The 13,142-nt window shown below is 44.6% G+C and overlaps 1 protein-coding gene across 1 annotated transcript in view; it reads left to right on the top strand.

Moving 5' to 3' along the window:
• The window catches only part of LOC121436956 (collagen alpha-6(IV) chain-like), a gene marked incomplete at its 5' end in the record, with an annotated part of 57,656 nt that overhangs the window by 34,564 nt on the left and 9,950 nt on the right, over positions 1-13,142 (top strand). The window contains 10 exons of the mRNA XM_041636874.1: positions 1,044-1,214; positions 1,957-2,100; positions 2,923-3,048; positions 3,424-3,605; positions 5,449-5,512; positions 6,513-6,587; positions 6,934-7,041; positions 7,132-7,239; positions 9,528-9,599; positions 9,864-9,989. Coding sequence (XP_041492808.1) covers positions 1,044-1,214; positions 1,957-2,100; positions 2,923-3,048; positions 3,424-3,605; positions 5,449-5,512; positions 6,513-6,587; positions 6,934-7,041; positions 7,132-7,239; positions 9,528-9,599; positions 9,864-9,989 — 1,176 coding nt within the window. The remainder of the gene's footprint in view (positions 1-1,043; positions 1,215-1,956; positions 2,101-2,922; positions 3,049-3,423; positions 3,606-5,448; positions 5,513-6,512; positions 6,588-6,933; positions 7,042-7,131; positions 7,240-9,527; positions 9,600-9,863; positions 9,990-13,142) is intronic.

Below are 13,142 nucleotides of genomic sequence, written 5' to 3'. Positions count from 1 at the left end.
ATCTCCTTTGTCCTTCTGTTTCTGGGGTCTTCCTATAAGATGCTGACATGAAGAAGAAGAAGAAAAAAAACAACTCACAAGCTCACCGACTAAGACTCCCCACTGGGGAATTATCTGATTAGCCACTCTAACATGGCCTTGCTTACAAGGCCAGGGATCCCTGAACCCTGCTAGAGCACTGGCTCCCATTGTATTCCTCTCTCCTGTTATAGAGCTCTCTTCCCAGCTTCCTATTGGAATCCTGGGGGTCACAGCTACTTGATGCTTTTCATTTCATGGAAAGCTAAGTCAGCCATTCAGTTAGGTCCTTGGGAGCCCAAATACTTCTGTCGTCATTGATTTAATCCTTTGGGTTTTTTTTTTTCTTTTAATTTCTTTGCTTTGTACCTGGACATTCCACTTTGGCAGCAGCTCAGGAGGTTAATCCCATTGACCAACTTAAAGAGTGTGGTGAAAGGCGACTCAGAGTACCCAGGAGATCAAATGGGCCTTGCGGGTCTCTACAGTACTTGGCACTAGGGGGCCTTTCAAACCTAATGCCAAGGAACTGGCTGATTTAACCGCTTGCTTGAGGGATTAAAAGGGCAACCCTGTATCCAAGACTCCCTGGGAAGTTAGAACAACAGCTCAGCTTTAGCGTCTGCTTTGCGAATTGGTTCAGGAAACTGCCACTGTAACTTGATTCGGGGGTGCAAGTGCCGGGAAACTGGAGCCCAGCTGCCACCCTGGCTTCTATTCAAAGGCTCCGGTGTAAACTACATTCATAAAAGAAGAAGTTATAGTCTCAAAGGGGTTGCTTTTCCTGCCACCACTGTGCCATGCTTGAAGCAATATGCATTTAAGTGTGGTGCGCTGGGTGGTAGGTACGGATGCTCTCACCAACGAGGCACTCAGCTAGCTGGCAGCTCTCGCTGGGTATTGTTAAAGGGCTATGGACAAAGCTCGACAAGCCAGCCAATCAGAACCAATGAGAATAAGCTAAGCAGTGGCCCAGATCTGACCAGAACCTTGCTTACTAGCTGACCTATGTTCTCTCCATTCAGGGAAGCCTGGAAAGAAGGGCCAAAGAGGAGACATAGGTCAACCTGGGTCAACCGGAAAACGAGGTCTACCCGGGATCAAAGGCCTTCCTGGTTCTCAAGGGTCAGCTGGTTTCCTGGGAAGCCCGGGTTTGCCAGGAGTCACTGGGTTGCCAGGCATCCCAGGCCAAAAGGGTAAGTGAAGTAAAATGGGAAGATTAGTGAAGTGGGCAGGGGCTCCCTAAATGGAGCATTCATTCTGAACTACCCAAAGTGTTCCCTCCTCTCTACCCAGGAGCAGAAGGTAGGCAGGATTTTCTGTAGCAAGATCTTTAAACCAGGCTAAAGGAAGACAGTCAGCTAATGTGAGTTCCTCAAACTACTTGCTGTGAGGAACAGTGGGGTGATCGACATGCCCAGCAAGGGCCAGGGCAGTAACAGCTGCATCTAGATCACTCTACATGACACCGGACCAAGGAGCCTGACAGCCCTCACTTCTTATTATCATTGCAGGGGTTAGGTGTGTGGCATCTCTCTTTTAAACCGGAGAAAATGGCTAGTCTCAGGGCAGGACACACAACTGGTTAGCACAAAGGGGCAAGGGTGTGCTTAGCTCTTTGCCTCTGTTTGTCTCCTGGACCCAGGTGAGGGTTTTTGTTTGTTTGTTTTTTGGGGTTTTTTTGGGGGGGGGGGGGTTGACACATGCTCTGAATGACGTAAAACAACCCACATTATCTGAATGGGTAATAACTAACCAGTTTGGGGAAAAAAAAAACACCTTACACTTTAGAGTTAGAGAAACCTGTGTTCAAATCTCTTCTCTGCACCTTCTTAGCTCTGTGACACTGGACAAGTAGTTAGAGCTTTCTGTGCCCCCCCCCCTTTGTCTCTTTGTATGTACTGCAGACATGATAAAGAAAGGCTTGCTTTTCAACAGGTGAAAAGGGGCCCTCTGGGCCAGCAGGATTTCCTGGCTTACCTGGCCTTCCCGGTATCCCTGGGGCTGATGGATTAAAGGGATCTTCCGGTTCATTTGGAAAGGTGGGACAACCTGGACAGGCTGGTACTCCAGGTGAAAAAGGTAAGAGGGTGTGTGTGGGGTGGGTGTATTAGACAGAAAGAGAAGCGACAGAGAGAGATTCCAAAGCAAGCACTTTGGTTTTCAAAGTGTATTTTGTTTGTCACCTTTGCCATTCGTGTGATAAATGTCAACTCTATATTGAACAAAAATTTGAACTTCTTAATTAAGTCCTTTGAAACCAAAAACCTATTCACTTCAGAGTCAACACTACATGTTATGGACTATGTTAGTCAGCTTTTGAGTACTGAAAAAAAATACCTAGCATCAAGAGCTTGTAAGATGACAGGGGCTAACTTTAGATCTTAGTTTCCGAGGGTTCCAGCTGTGGTCAGTTGATCTTGCTGCCTCTGGGCCTGCGATGGCACCATACATCATGGAGCAGAGCTTACATCATGGCAGTTGGGAAGCAAAACTGAGGAAGTGATAAGAAAGAGAGCCCCATCATCCCCTTCAAGAACCTGTACCCGCTAATTTGACTTCCCCCACTCCACCCCATGCATCAAAGGCTCTTTCACCTCCATAAGAAGTCAATGGCTGAGAATCAAGCCATTACTACCCAGATTTTTGGGGGACACTTATTCAAACCAAAATGGAGAATTTTGAGTAGGGTCTAAAGTTACTGATGACTTTGGGGTTGGAGAAAGAGAAAGCATACACAGAAATGTCAAGTTCAATGACAGGATAGGGAAGAGGACAGAAAGGCCTAAAAACTGGGCTGGGGGTGGGTAGTGTGGTAAGAAACAATATGAAACATCAAACCCAGTGTGACTTTGTGTGTAAACTGTCTCTCTCATCCTGACCACCTGATCTTCCTTCCTTCAGGAGACAGAGGGGATCCAGGGTCAGTTGGCGCAACCAGTCCAAGACCTCCAATGCTGAACCTTTGGTTCAAAGGAGAAAAAGGCTCTCGAGGTTCTGCTGGATCAATTGGATTTCCTGGGCCCAGAGGTGCTGAGGCAGGATGTTCAGGAGTAATTCTCAAGAAAGGATTTACAGCTATCCTAGGCTTCCTCCCCATGAAAAGCAAAGTTTACCCCCAAGAACGGCAATATGGGAGGCAACATGGGGTTCAAGGAGGCTACCTTCACTTTTGCTGAGTCTGTGGTACCCCAGAAAGAGACTGGTAGAAAGAGAGGCATGGATATTGAGCTGCTTGCCCAATGCTAAAGCTGGAGTGACATCAATGTCACTTCCCCACCCCACAAACTAGCTTCCCCTTCACCTGAGAATACATTTGGTATATGGCTTTGGGCACCTGCACCTAGACAAACAGATATTTTGTTGCCTCTAGCCTTTTTCTAATAGGTTTTGCTTCTTTCCCAGGTGAAAAAGGAGAGTCTGGCATCCCAGGGTTACCAGGTCCACCTGGAGCTCCTGGCCAGTCCAGTATCATCAAAGGACTCAGTGGGAGGCAAGGTGCCCCCGGATCTGTGGGAAGAAGCGGCTTACCTGGCCTGAAGGGGTCCCTGGGGATCACAGGTTTCCCAGGATTGCCAGGAAAAAGTGTAAGTTTATCCAGATTCCTGTCTCTTCACCACAAAAGAACCTTCACTGCATAGGCACAGGCCCCAGGTTCCCATCTTTCTGGTTTTAGCCTACTTCCCAACCCTTACCCTCAAGATAACCTCTGGGGTTTTGTTCCCATTACTGGCCCCTTGTAGTAAAGAGGTGGGGTAGGGGCTGTAGAGATGGCTCAGTGGTTAAACATACTTGCTGTTCTATTTGGATGGCTTACAACTTCCTATGAAGCACAGCTCTAGGGAATCCAAAGCATTCTTTGGCCTCCATGGACACCTGCACACATGGTAGCATGGTAGTGGTATTCATTCTCTTTCTCTTTCTCTCTCTCTCTCTCTCTCTCTCTCTCTCTCTCTCTCTCTCTCTCTCTGTCTCTCTCTCTCTTTCTCTCTCTCTCACTCTGTCAAACACACACACACACACACACACACACAAATTTAAAAATATAAATAAGACCGAGTAAACTAGAGAAGTTTTAACAGATGGCCTTGAATTTGAATGTCACTCATTTGCTCTGTGATCCTGTGTATCTTGCTTAATTAACTTCACTGAACTTTATTTTTTCATCCGTTAAAAATAGTAGACTAATAACAAACTTCTTTCAGACAGTATGAAGATTAAATGAGAGGAGACATGCAAAGACCTTAACATTGTGTCAAACGCGTGGAATGTTCTACATAAATAAGAGTCTGATCAAATGAATTGGGCCCAGAACACCTGTACTCCCTACAAACAAATTACTGTCTTTCAAAAGTGTTAGTTTATCTGGTAGAGAGGGTACACTTGCATGGCTCAAATAGTCTCCCAAGAAATTCTTCTAGGCGAAAAGTCCTGACAACTCACAGAGGGAGAGGGATAGAAAGAAAGTGGGAATGCATTTAGGGAGGAAGGGATCCCGGCATAAGCAGAGACTGCCATTAGGAACATCTATATCTACAGCAGTGTGCTACAAGAAGCCAGGCCAGAAGGCAGGCACAATAGTGGGGATGCCATTGAAGGTAGTGGGCCAACAAACCCAGGCCATTACTCAAGTCTCCTGTATAAAACACTAACTGGCTGCCTTTTTCCTGGGTCTATCTCCAAATACCTCAAGCTGTACTAGAACAGCTGAGAGCCACTGACATAACCACTGCCCAGATGCACTGCTTCAGAAAGCTGTCACTGTGTGCAGGTGAATATGGAAGCTACTCATCCAAATACAGATTCGCACCTGCGCACTGACAGCCTGCTACCTGGTGACGGGGCAACCTCTCCTTCCTTGTGGAAGCCTGCAGCAGAGGTCTAGCCCTGCTTAGGAAAGCGAGACTGCTGTTATTGTTTTTCCAGTTTTGAGGCAGGGTCTCACTAGGCTGGTGTGGAACTTGTGAAGTTCCTGCCTCTGTTTCCTGAGTGCCGAGATTATAGACATGTTCCCTCAGACCTGGAGGAAGATATGGTTGTGTGGCATGACTCCAGAGTTTTGGACAAAGTGTGGTAGCTGAATACCAGCAGAGCAGACTGAGCACCTCGCCTAGGGTTCATGTCCTGTTTTCTGAGACTTAATAGTTAATGCAACCATACACTGATTCACCGAGATTTTGATTCTGGTAGGCTATGAATGACATGACTAGGAGTAATCTACAGATGGAATATCCCCCCCCCCCCCCGTAAACCCTAAGTATGCATGCCTGTCCCTGGCTCAGCCCCTTCCCATCTACAGGCCTGTCCCACCTAACACAGAATATGTAATCAGCATCTCTCAGGCAATGGCTGGGGGTTGGGAGAAAGGAGAAATATGGTGAGCATCTCTGAGCTCTAGGCAAAAATAATGATTCCTCTATTGCCTTGAAGGGTTCACAGGGTCGCACTGGAACTTCTGGCCCACTGGGAGCAACTGGTATCCCAGGTTTAAAAGGTAGGGGACATTTTCTCTTTTGGTGTGTTTGCCTAGACCAACATAAGGTTTTCTACCAATCCATAACTCAGGGCTGGGCAGAGTTGTGTTTAGAGGGAAAATAAATTTGGTTTTCATTTCCCATTTGGCCAAACACCTTCCACAGTTTTTGTTTGATGGAGGAGGGTCATCTGTCTATCTGTTGCTTTCATTGGTTAATTAATAAAGAAACTGTTTGGCCTGATAGGTCAGAACATAGGTGGGTGGAGTAGACAGAACAGAATGCTGGGAGAAAGAAGCAGATTCAAGCAGACGCTATAGCTCTCCTCTCCAAGATAGACACAGGTTAAGATCCTTCCTGGTAAGCCACCACCCCATGGTGCTACACAGATTACTAAATATGGGTTAAAGCAAGATGTGGGAATTAGCCAATAAGAGGCTAAAACTAATGGGCCAGGCAGTGTTTAAAAGAATATAATTTGTGTGTTGTTATTTTGGGTGTAAAGCTAGCCATGCAGGAGCAGGGCAGGAACGCAGCCCACTGCTCCTTCTACATTTGTTCTTCAAAGACACAACAGTGCTACCTGCCAAAATCTCTTCCCAGGGTTTTCATGGCAAAAAAGTAATAAGTGTTCCTTTGGTTTTCTATTTTGACCCATCTGCTTTCAAAACAGCAGGGTAAAAGAACTTCAGGTCAGGACAACTCTTCTGCTGATGAGCACAGGCCCCAAGGCAGGAACAGTTCCCATCTTTACAAGAATCACTGTTCTATTCTGATCACAACTTGGGGCCCACTTACCATCTTCTCACACGTACTAGGCCTAGTGATGTGTTGCCAATGTTCTGTATAGGAACATCTCATGCCAGTAGCTTGCCAGAATCCTAGGTCCCTTTACCTAGTGGGCAGTTTCATCAAGAAGCTCCTCTGGCCACAATGAATCTGAACTGAGGGAGGAAAGATTGAAAAGATTATTTTGGTGAAAGAAACGAACATTTGAAAAATTATTTTTTATACCTGCAGGAGATCAAGGCCAAACACTTGGCATTTCTGGAAGCCCCGGACCCAAGGGACAGCCTGGTGAATTAGGTTTTAAAGGTAAGGCTGAGATAGTTTTGCGTATACCTCACAAGTGCTTTAGAACTGAGGACTAGAAGGAATTTTGGAGACCAGCCCCCAAGTTCTTCAGCATCCATTCAGGGGATGCTTACAGTTTTCCCAGGCAAAATGATTTGTACACTGACAAGGACCTTTAGCATGGTGTATACCTAAAACAGTTTTCAACATGACAACAGCTTCTAGAATCTTTCCCAGCACTTCTTCAATGAATCAAGTTCCCACACCATCTCAAAATGCTTTCACCTTCCTACTCAGGCTTTCTTGTGGAGGATCTCAATTCCAGCAATGGGGCCCTAATCATCCCGCGATTTTCTTGACCTTATAGGTGTTAAAGGAAAAGATGGGCTAGTTGGTGACAGAGGTTACCCAGGAAACAAAGGCGATGATGGAAAAGTTGGTATTGCTGGAGATCCTGGCCTTCCTGGGTCTCCAGGTACTATGTACTCCTTGACAACTTTCTTCTGAGAAGTTATAATCAAGACATATACACTATTCTGAATGTCTGTCTTGGACTCACATTTAGGACTTCAAGGGATTTCGGGTATGAGAGGAGACCCAGGCCTCCCAGGTTCCCCTGGCCATCTGGGGTCAATTGGCCACCCTGGACTCTCTGGCTTAATAGGACCTAAAGGTATGTGTGTCTGTGAGGAGGAAATGGGAGGGAGTGTCTTTTCCTCAACAACAGATGGCAACTATTTCATCTTAGATTGTAACAGCTAAGCTGACGCCATGCTTAGAGTGAGGTGTGACCCAAGAATTAAAGGAAAAGGAGAATGTGGAATGGGCTAGAGAGCTGGCTCACCGGTTAAGAGCACTGACTTTCTGCAGAGGACCTGAGTTTGATTCCCAGCACCCACCTGGTAGCTCACAACCAACTGTAACTCCAGTCTGCGGTGATCCAATGCCCTCTTCTAACCTCCATGGGAACCAGGCACCTGTGTAGTACACAGACATACATGCAGGCAAAAATCTCATATACATTAAATAAATAAATATTTAATTGGGGAAAAAGAATGAAGAAGAAGAAGGGTAGTGAGCAGTTATGAATGGGGATAGAAGAACGTGAAAGCTACAAAGAAAAATATTAATAAGAAATGCATATTAGTTTTCCATTACTATAGTGAACTCCTTGTGGTTGGTTATTTAGAAAGAAAATAGATTAAGGCTATAGTTTTTGAGGCAGTAATTCCAAAGAGCTATAGTGCTGTCTTTAAGGAGAACCATACCATAACTATGTCACCTCATGAGGGATACCATCATGGCAGATTTTGTGTGTGTGTGTGCATGTGTGTGTGTGTGTGTGTGAGAGAGAGAGAGAGAGAGAGAGAGAGAGAGAGAGAGAGAGAGAGAATGAATCACAATTCAATAGGAGGCCAAAGTGAAGGGTAGGGCTAGTCGTATTCTTCTGTAGCAATTCACAATTATGAGAACTCAAGGTCTATAATAACTACCTTATTCCTTTGTGGAGAGTCCCAGGGTCAAAGCCAACTTTCACTAAACCTTACTTCTTAAAGATCCCACCAGCTCTTATTATATCACAATACAGACCTTGAGGAAAACAATAAAACCATATCCAAGTGAAATGGTTAATAGTGTTAACTTGGTAAGATCTAGAAACAGCTAGGAGACAAGTTTTGGGGACACCTTTTAAGGGACAATGTAGATTAGGTTAGCCTCTGGACATGGCTGTAAGGAATGATCTAGATTTGAGTTAATGGAGGTGGTTAGATGCACCTTAACTATAGGAAGTTCCATTCCATTGGCTGGAATCCTGGACTGAATAAAATAGGTGAAAGTGAGCAGAAAACCCGCATTTATTATCATCTACTTCATGATTATGGATGCAATATAACCATTTGCCTCAAGTTCCTGCTGCCAAGTCTTATTCAGCATGATAGATGGCACCCTCAAATTGCCAGCCAAAATAAACTTTTTCTCTTTTTAAGCTGCCCGTGTCAAGTATCTGATGACAGAAATGAGCAATGTAACTACTATATGAAGCCATAGCGAAAAGTTATTGCCTAGCATGTGTTATCTTTCTTTGCTCTAAATTTCTAGAGCCAATTTCTGGGAGAAGACAGCTCAAGGTGCCGGTATTGCTACTCCTACATTCTGTTAAAAATACCCACTGGGAGTAGCTCAGTTGGTAGAGTGCCTGCCCAGTGTATTCAAAACTCTAGGTTCAATCCCCAGCACTGCGGAAACCAGAGTGGTGCCACACACCTATAATCTCTGCACTCAAGTTGTGGATGCAAGAAGATGGGAAGTCAAAGGTCATGCTCGGTTACGTAGAGAGTTACAAGCATCCTGGGATACACGAGACTGTCACTCAAACAAACAAAAACAAGACAGGTGGAAGGACCTATTGATTCGGGCTCTTGATTTCAGATGTTTTAGTTCCCAGCTATCATGCGGTTTGACTATAGCTAGACTTTGGGAAGGAAGAATATCATGCTACAGAGTGTGTTGCAGAATCAAGCTGCTCATCTCATGGTGATCAAGAAGCAGAAAGAGTCAATGCCAGAACAAAATAGATACATTCCTGCCATGCCTCCAGTTAGCTACCTCCTCCAATTAGGCCCCACTTCATGAAAGTTCTTGTCCACTCAGTAACTTAGTTAAGTTTTGAGTCACATTGAATGAATACATTTCTAAAGTTGGAATCATTGTAGTCTATTGATTTCCTAAAGGCTCTGCCTCCTTCAACACTTGGGCCTTTGGGAGACACTTTAGATCCAAACCCTAACAGCTAATTAACTGTCATATTAATCTTAAAGCTGCAGTGGTCCTTATAAGAATCATAAAAACCAAAGGTGCAAGGTGTATGCTAGAAACTGGTTATTCTTCCATAGGGTAATGAGTAATGCCTCAATAAAGATAAAGATGGCTGGAGCCATTTCTGATGTTTTCTATCCTCAGGATTCTCTGGACCTCCTGGTTTACATGGACTGAATGGACTTCCAGGTACCAAGGGTACCCATGGCACTCCAGGTAAGAAAAGCCCTGAAGGTCAAGTTTAAGGACATAAAGCTCTTCCAGATGCCTGGAAGAAGTCAGCCATGACTGTAGCATATCCCATATCCTGGTTCTCCTCACCAGTCTTCAATTGGAGGTTCTTACTATGAGGGGGAAATAGGATGTTTTGTCTTTCTGTGGGAATGAGCTTTTCTTCCAGGCCACAGGGTAGTCAACTATGACAACCTAAGGGCTCTCTCCTCTCTGAGCTCTGTCCCCTCCCTTTGCATCTCTTCCTAGGAGCCAGCATCACCGGTGTTCCTGGGCCTGCTGGCCTGCCTGGTCCCAAAGGGGAAAAGGGAATACCAGGAATCATCATCGGAGATCCAGGAAAACAAGGTTCAAGGGGAAAAAAAGGTGACCGAGGTATGTTAGCCCAAGTCAGACCTTGTAGAAACTGAATGAGGTGTTGGCAGAGGACCAGGGTTTGGTATTGATCAGGGCCACGTGGTTCACCGGGATGAATTGTGCTTGGCTGTACATCTTTGAACGTCTAAGAACCCTTATATGACTACTAAGAAAAGGATGATAGGCTATTCCTATGGCTTCCCAGTAAAGAATGCTGGGAAGCACTCTTCTAAGTGCCCTCTAATCCCCAGTTCCCCGCCCCCCAGCTCTTTCCAATGAAGCTCTGGACCTCCTTTTTCACACCTATCCAGAGCCAGCATAAATGCTGTGAAGAAACAGAATTTGTATATCTAGTGAGATCTTAACTACAATTTCCTGAGTGCTCCTTGAGGATGGAAGACACCAACTGGCAGAAGAAACCCAAGCAGAGAAGGGCCTCCAGAGGCCAGGCTCAGTCTGTACTCTATCAGGATGGGTTACTCTCTCTTTCTTTCTTTCTTTCTTTCTTTCTTTCTTTCTTTCTTTCTTTCTTTCTTTCTGTCTGTCTGTCTGTCTGTCTGTCTGTCTTTCTTTCTCTTCTTCTTCTTCTTCTTCTTCTTCTTCTTCTTCTTCTTCTTCTTCTTCTTCTTCTTCCTCTCTCTCTCTCTCTCTCTCTCTCTCTCTCTCTCTCTCTCTCTCTCTCTCTCTTGGTTTTTCAAGACAGGGTTTCCCTGTGTAGCCCTGGCTGTGCTGGATCTCCCTCTGTAGACCAGGCTGGCCTCGAATTCACAGAGACCCGCCTGCCTCTGCCTCCCAAGGGCTAGGACTAAAAGCATGCATGCACCACCACTTCCCAGCCTTCAGTTATAGTTTCATAAACCAAATTCCACCCTGATCTCAGCTCCCCACACTGCTTTCTGTGTGTCCCTCTCAGAAAGTAACAGCAAATTTCCATTCTTCAGTTTTCTCAGCCATGTTCTGGAAACCCATACTGACTCCCGCTTAAGGGAAGCAGGAAATGAATGCAGTATAGCCTCATGACTTAGAGGATGCCCGTTAGGTTCAAATCTCAGTTCTCCCTTTCACTAAGCGGTATGATCCTGAGCAATGATGTTACATGCCTTTCTGTGAAATGGATATAACAACAGAACTGTCTCACAGGGGTTTTTTTCGGAGGATTCTAGCAACAGTAGGGCAACGTGTGTCCAAGAACCTATGTCAGTGTCCTGCAGATGCCCCGAAAACCCCTGGGCACTATGCTATTACTTGCTACTTGGGAAGTGATATCTGCAGTATATTTGGGGCCTTAGATCTCACCACACTTTCCACTAGATTCACATATTAACGCATTTCCTGCTGCACTTGGAATTGGGGCAGCTTTTGTTTCTGTGTTTAATCTCTCCATTGGTCAGGACAAATTTGTCCTTCTGGGGAAGTCAGGAGTTTCTCCAGGGGAAGGGCTCAAAGCAGGGTTTGAGCCTGCAGAGCTATTGTGGCTTTTTTCCCCAGGACATAGAGAAGATGGGACTGGAGGGAAGCATATGGCATTTCTTCTTCTATTTGTAAATCTTGACTGTGAATTTCTGGTTATCAAATTATTCATTTACTTTAGCTGACATGAAATCCTAATTACAATTGCAGAAAACATCACACATCAAGATGGATATATTCTAGGAACATAATTACGAGTAGCGGCACGCCACAAAGGAATACGTTTGGTGTGCTTCTGTCTTTAGATGTTCAAAAATAAGCGAAACAACCAACATACTGTTTAGGGATACAAATATTCATGAACAAATTATGATGAAAAGGAAGGATGTGAACACAGAATTCGGGAATGGTTGTCTCTGAGAGGAGGGGGTGAAATCTGTGGGGGCTACACAGATAATTAGCGAGATGATTCCATCTTCGCTTTCCTTTAGTGTGCCAATGGAGGGCAGATGTGTTCATCATACCTGGATTATTCTTTATTGAACCAATTTGTTTAAAAAGAATAACGCATGTATTGTACCCACAGACAAAACTATCTGTCATTTGCTCATGGAAGTAAAACAGACTCAGCCCAAGAACACTCCATTCCCTGGGCTCACAGTACCTTTAGCTAAATGATTCGCAATTACACTGCTGTCTTCATACTTGCAACTGAATCCTTCGAGCCTACACTTACGTATTTAGAGTTTCTCAGGCTTTGGCTTTGTAATCAGTTAGCAAAACAGTCATCTTCCACTTGCAGCTCCTCATTTAGAACATTATAGTTTTCATAAAAAAATACATACGAGGGCTTACAAAGATGGCTCAGTGGGTAAAGGCACCTAAGTTACAAGCCTGACAAGCGCGTTTCAGCCCTGGAACCAAAGTTAAGGCTGACAGAGAGACCCAACTCCACAGAGCTGTCCTCTGAGCCACTCATGCCCTGTTGCACACCACCCTGAGCACACACAATAATGGTAACTTGTTACCAATATGAGATTTGGGCACTACTTTAGGGCAGTAGTATATTTATTTAGCATTTGATGACATCTTAGTATAACTGTAAAGTCAAAAAGCAGGTAAAGAGCAGGCAAGTCTTCACAAAACTGACATGGGGGACTCAGAATCTGTGGGCTGCTTGCGCTTATTTCATTTACATGTGGTTTTATGGTATTTTCCTTGTCGTCTCTGCATAATTTCGGCTGATATAAAATGCACATCTAAAGCTCTCTTTCCCGGAAAAAAAGCATGCACTATATCTTTCTTTTCAGATCCTTAATTAAAACGAGAAGTACTTCAGAGAGTCATCGTGACACAGTTGACAATGTACCAGTAGCAACATGTAATTTTTTTGTGCTTACTCGTGTGTTTTCCCCTTGTCCAGGACCTAAAATTAACCAAAGCCTGTTCCCTAAATCAACCTTCTCATCTCCAGTTTTCTTTGTGATTCAGTACATTAATGAGCTATTTTTAAAGACCTGCTTCGGCTAGACTACCATCTCTCTTTACAAGTTTTTACATGGACTTACCAGTTTCTTTTAAAGGTAGATATATGATAGGAAAATGAGTGCTAATATTTTTGGATTTTTCTTCTCTCACACACGCAAAGAGAATCTCAACCAACAGATTTCATCGAGCAGACACACTGAACTTTCTTAGTTGACTCTCCATTAGCCTGTGCCAATTAACACATCTGTTCCATGCGTGCTGGGCGGCAGGAAC

Source organism: Microtus oregoni, unplaced genomic scaffold, assembly GCF_018167655.1.
Source record: "Microtus oregoni isolate MIOR12 unplaced genomic scaffold, Mior012 000050F_011, whole genome shotgun sequence".
Taxonomy (NCBI): domain Eukaryota; kingdom Metazoa; phylum Chordata; class Mammalia; order Rodentia; family Cricetidae; genus Microtus; species Microtus oregoni.
This window is presented reverse-complemented; position numbering and strand designations above follow the sequence as displayed.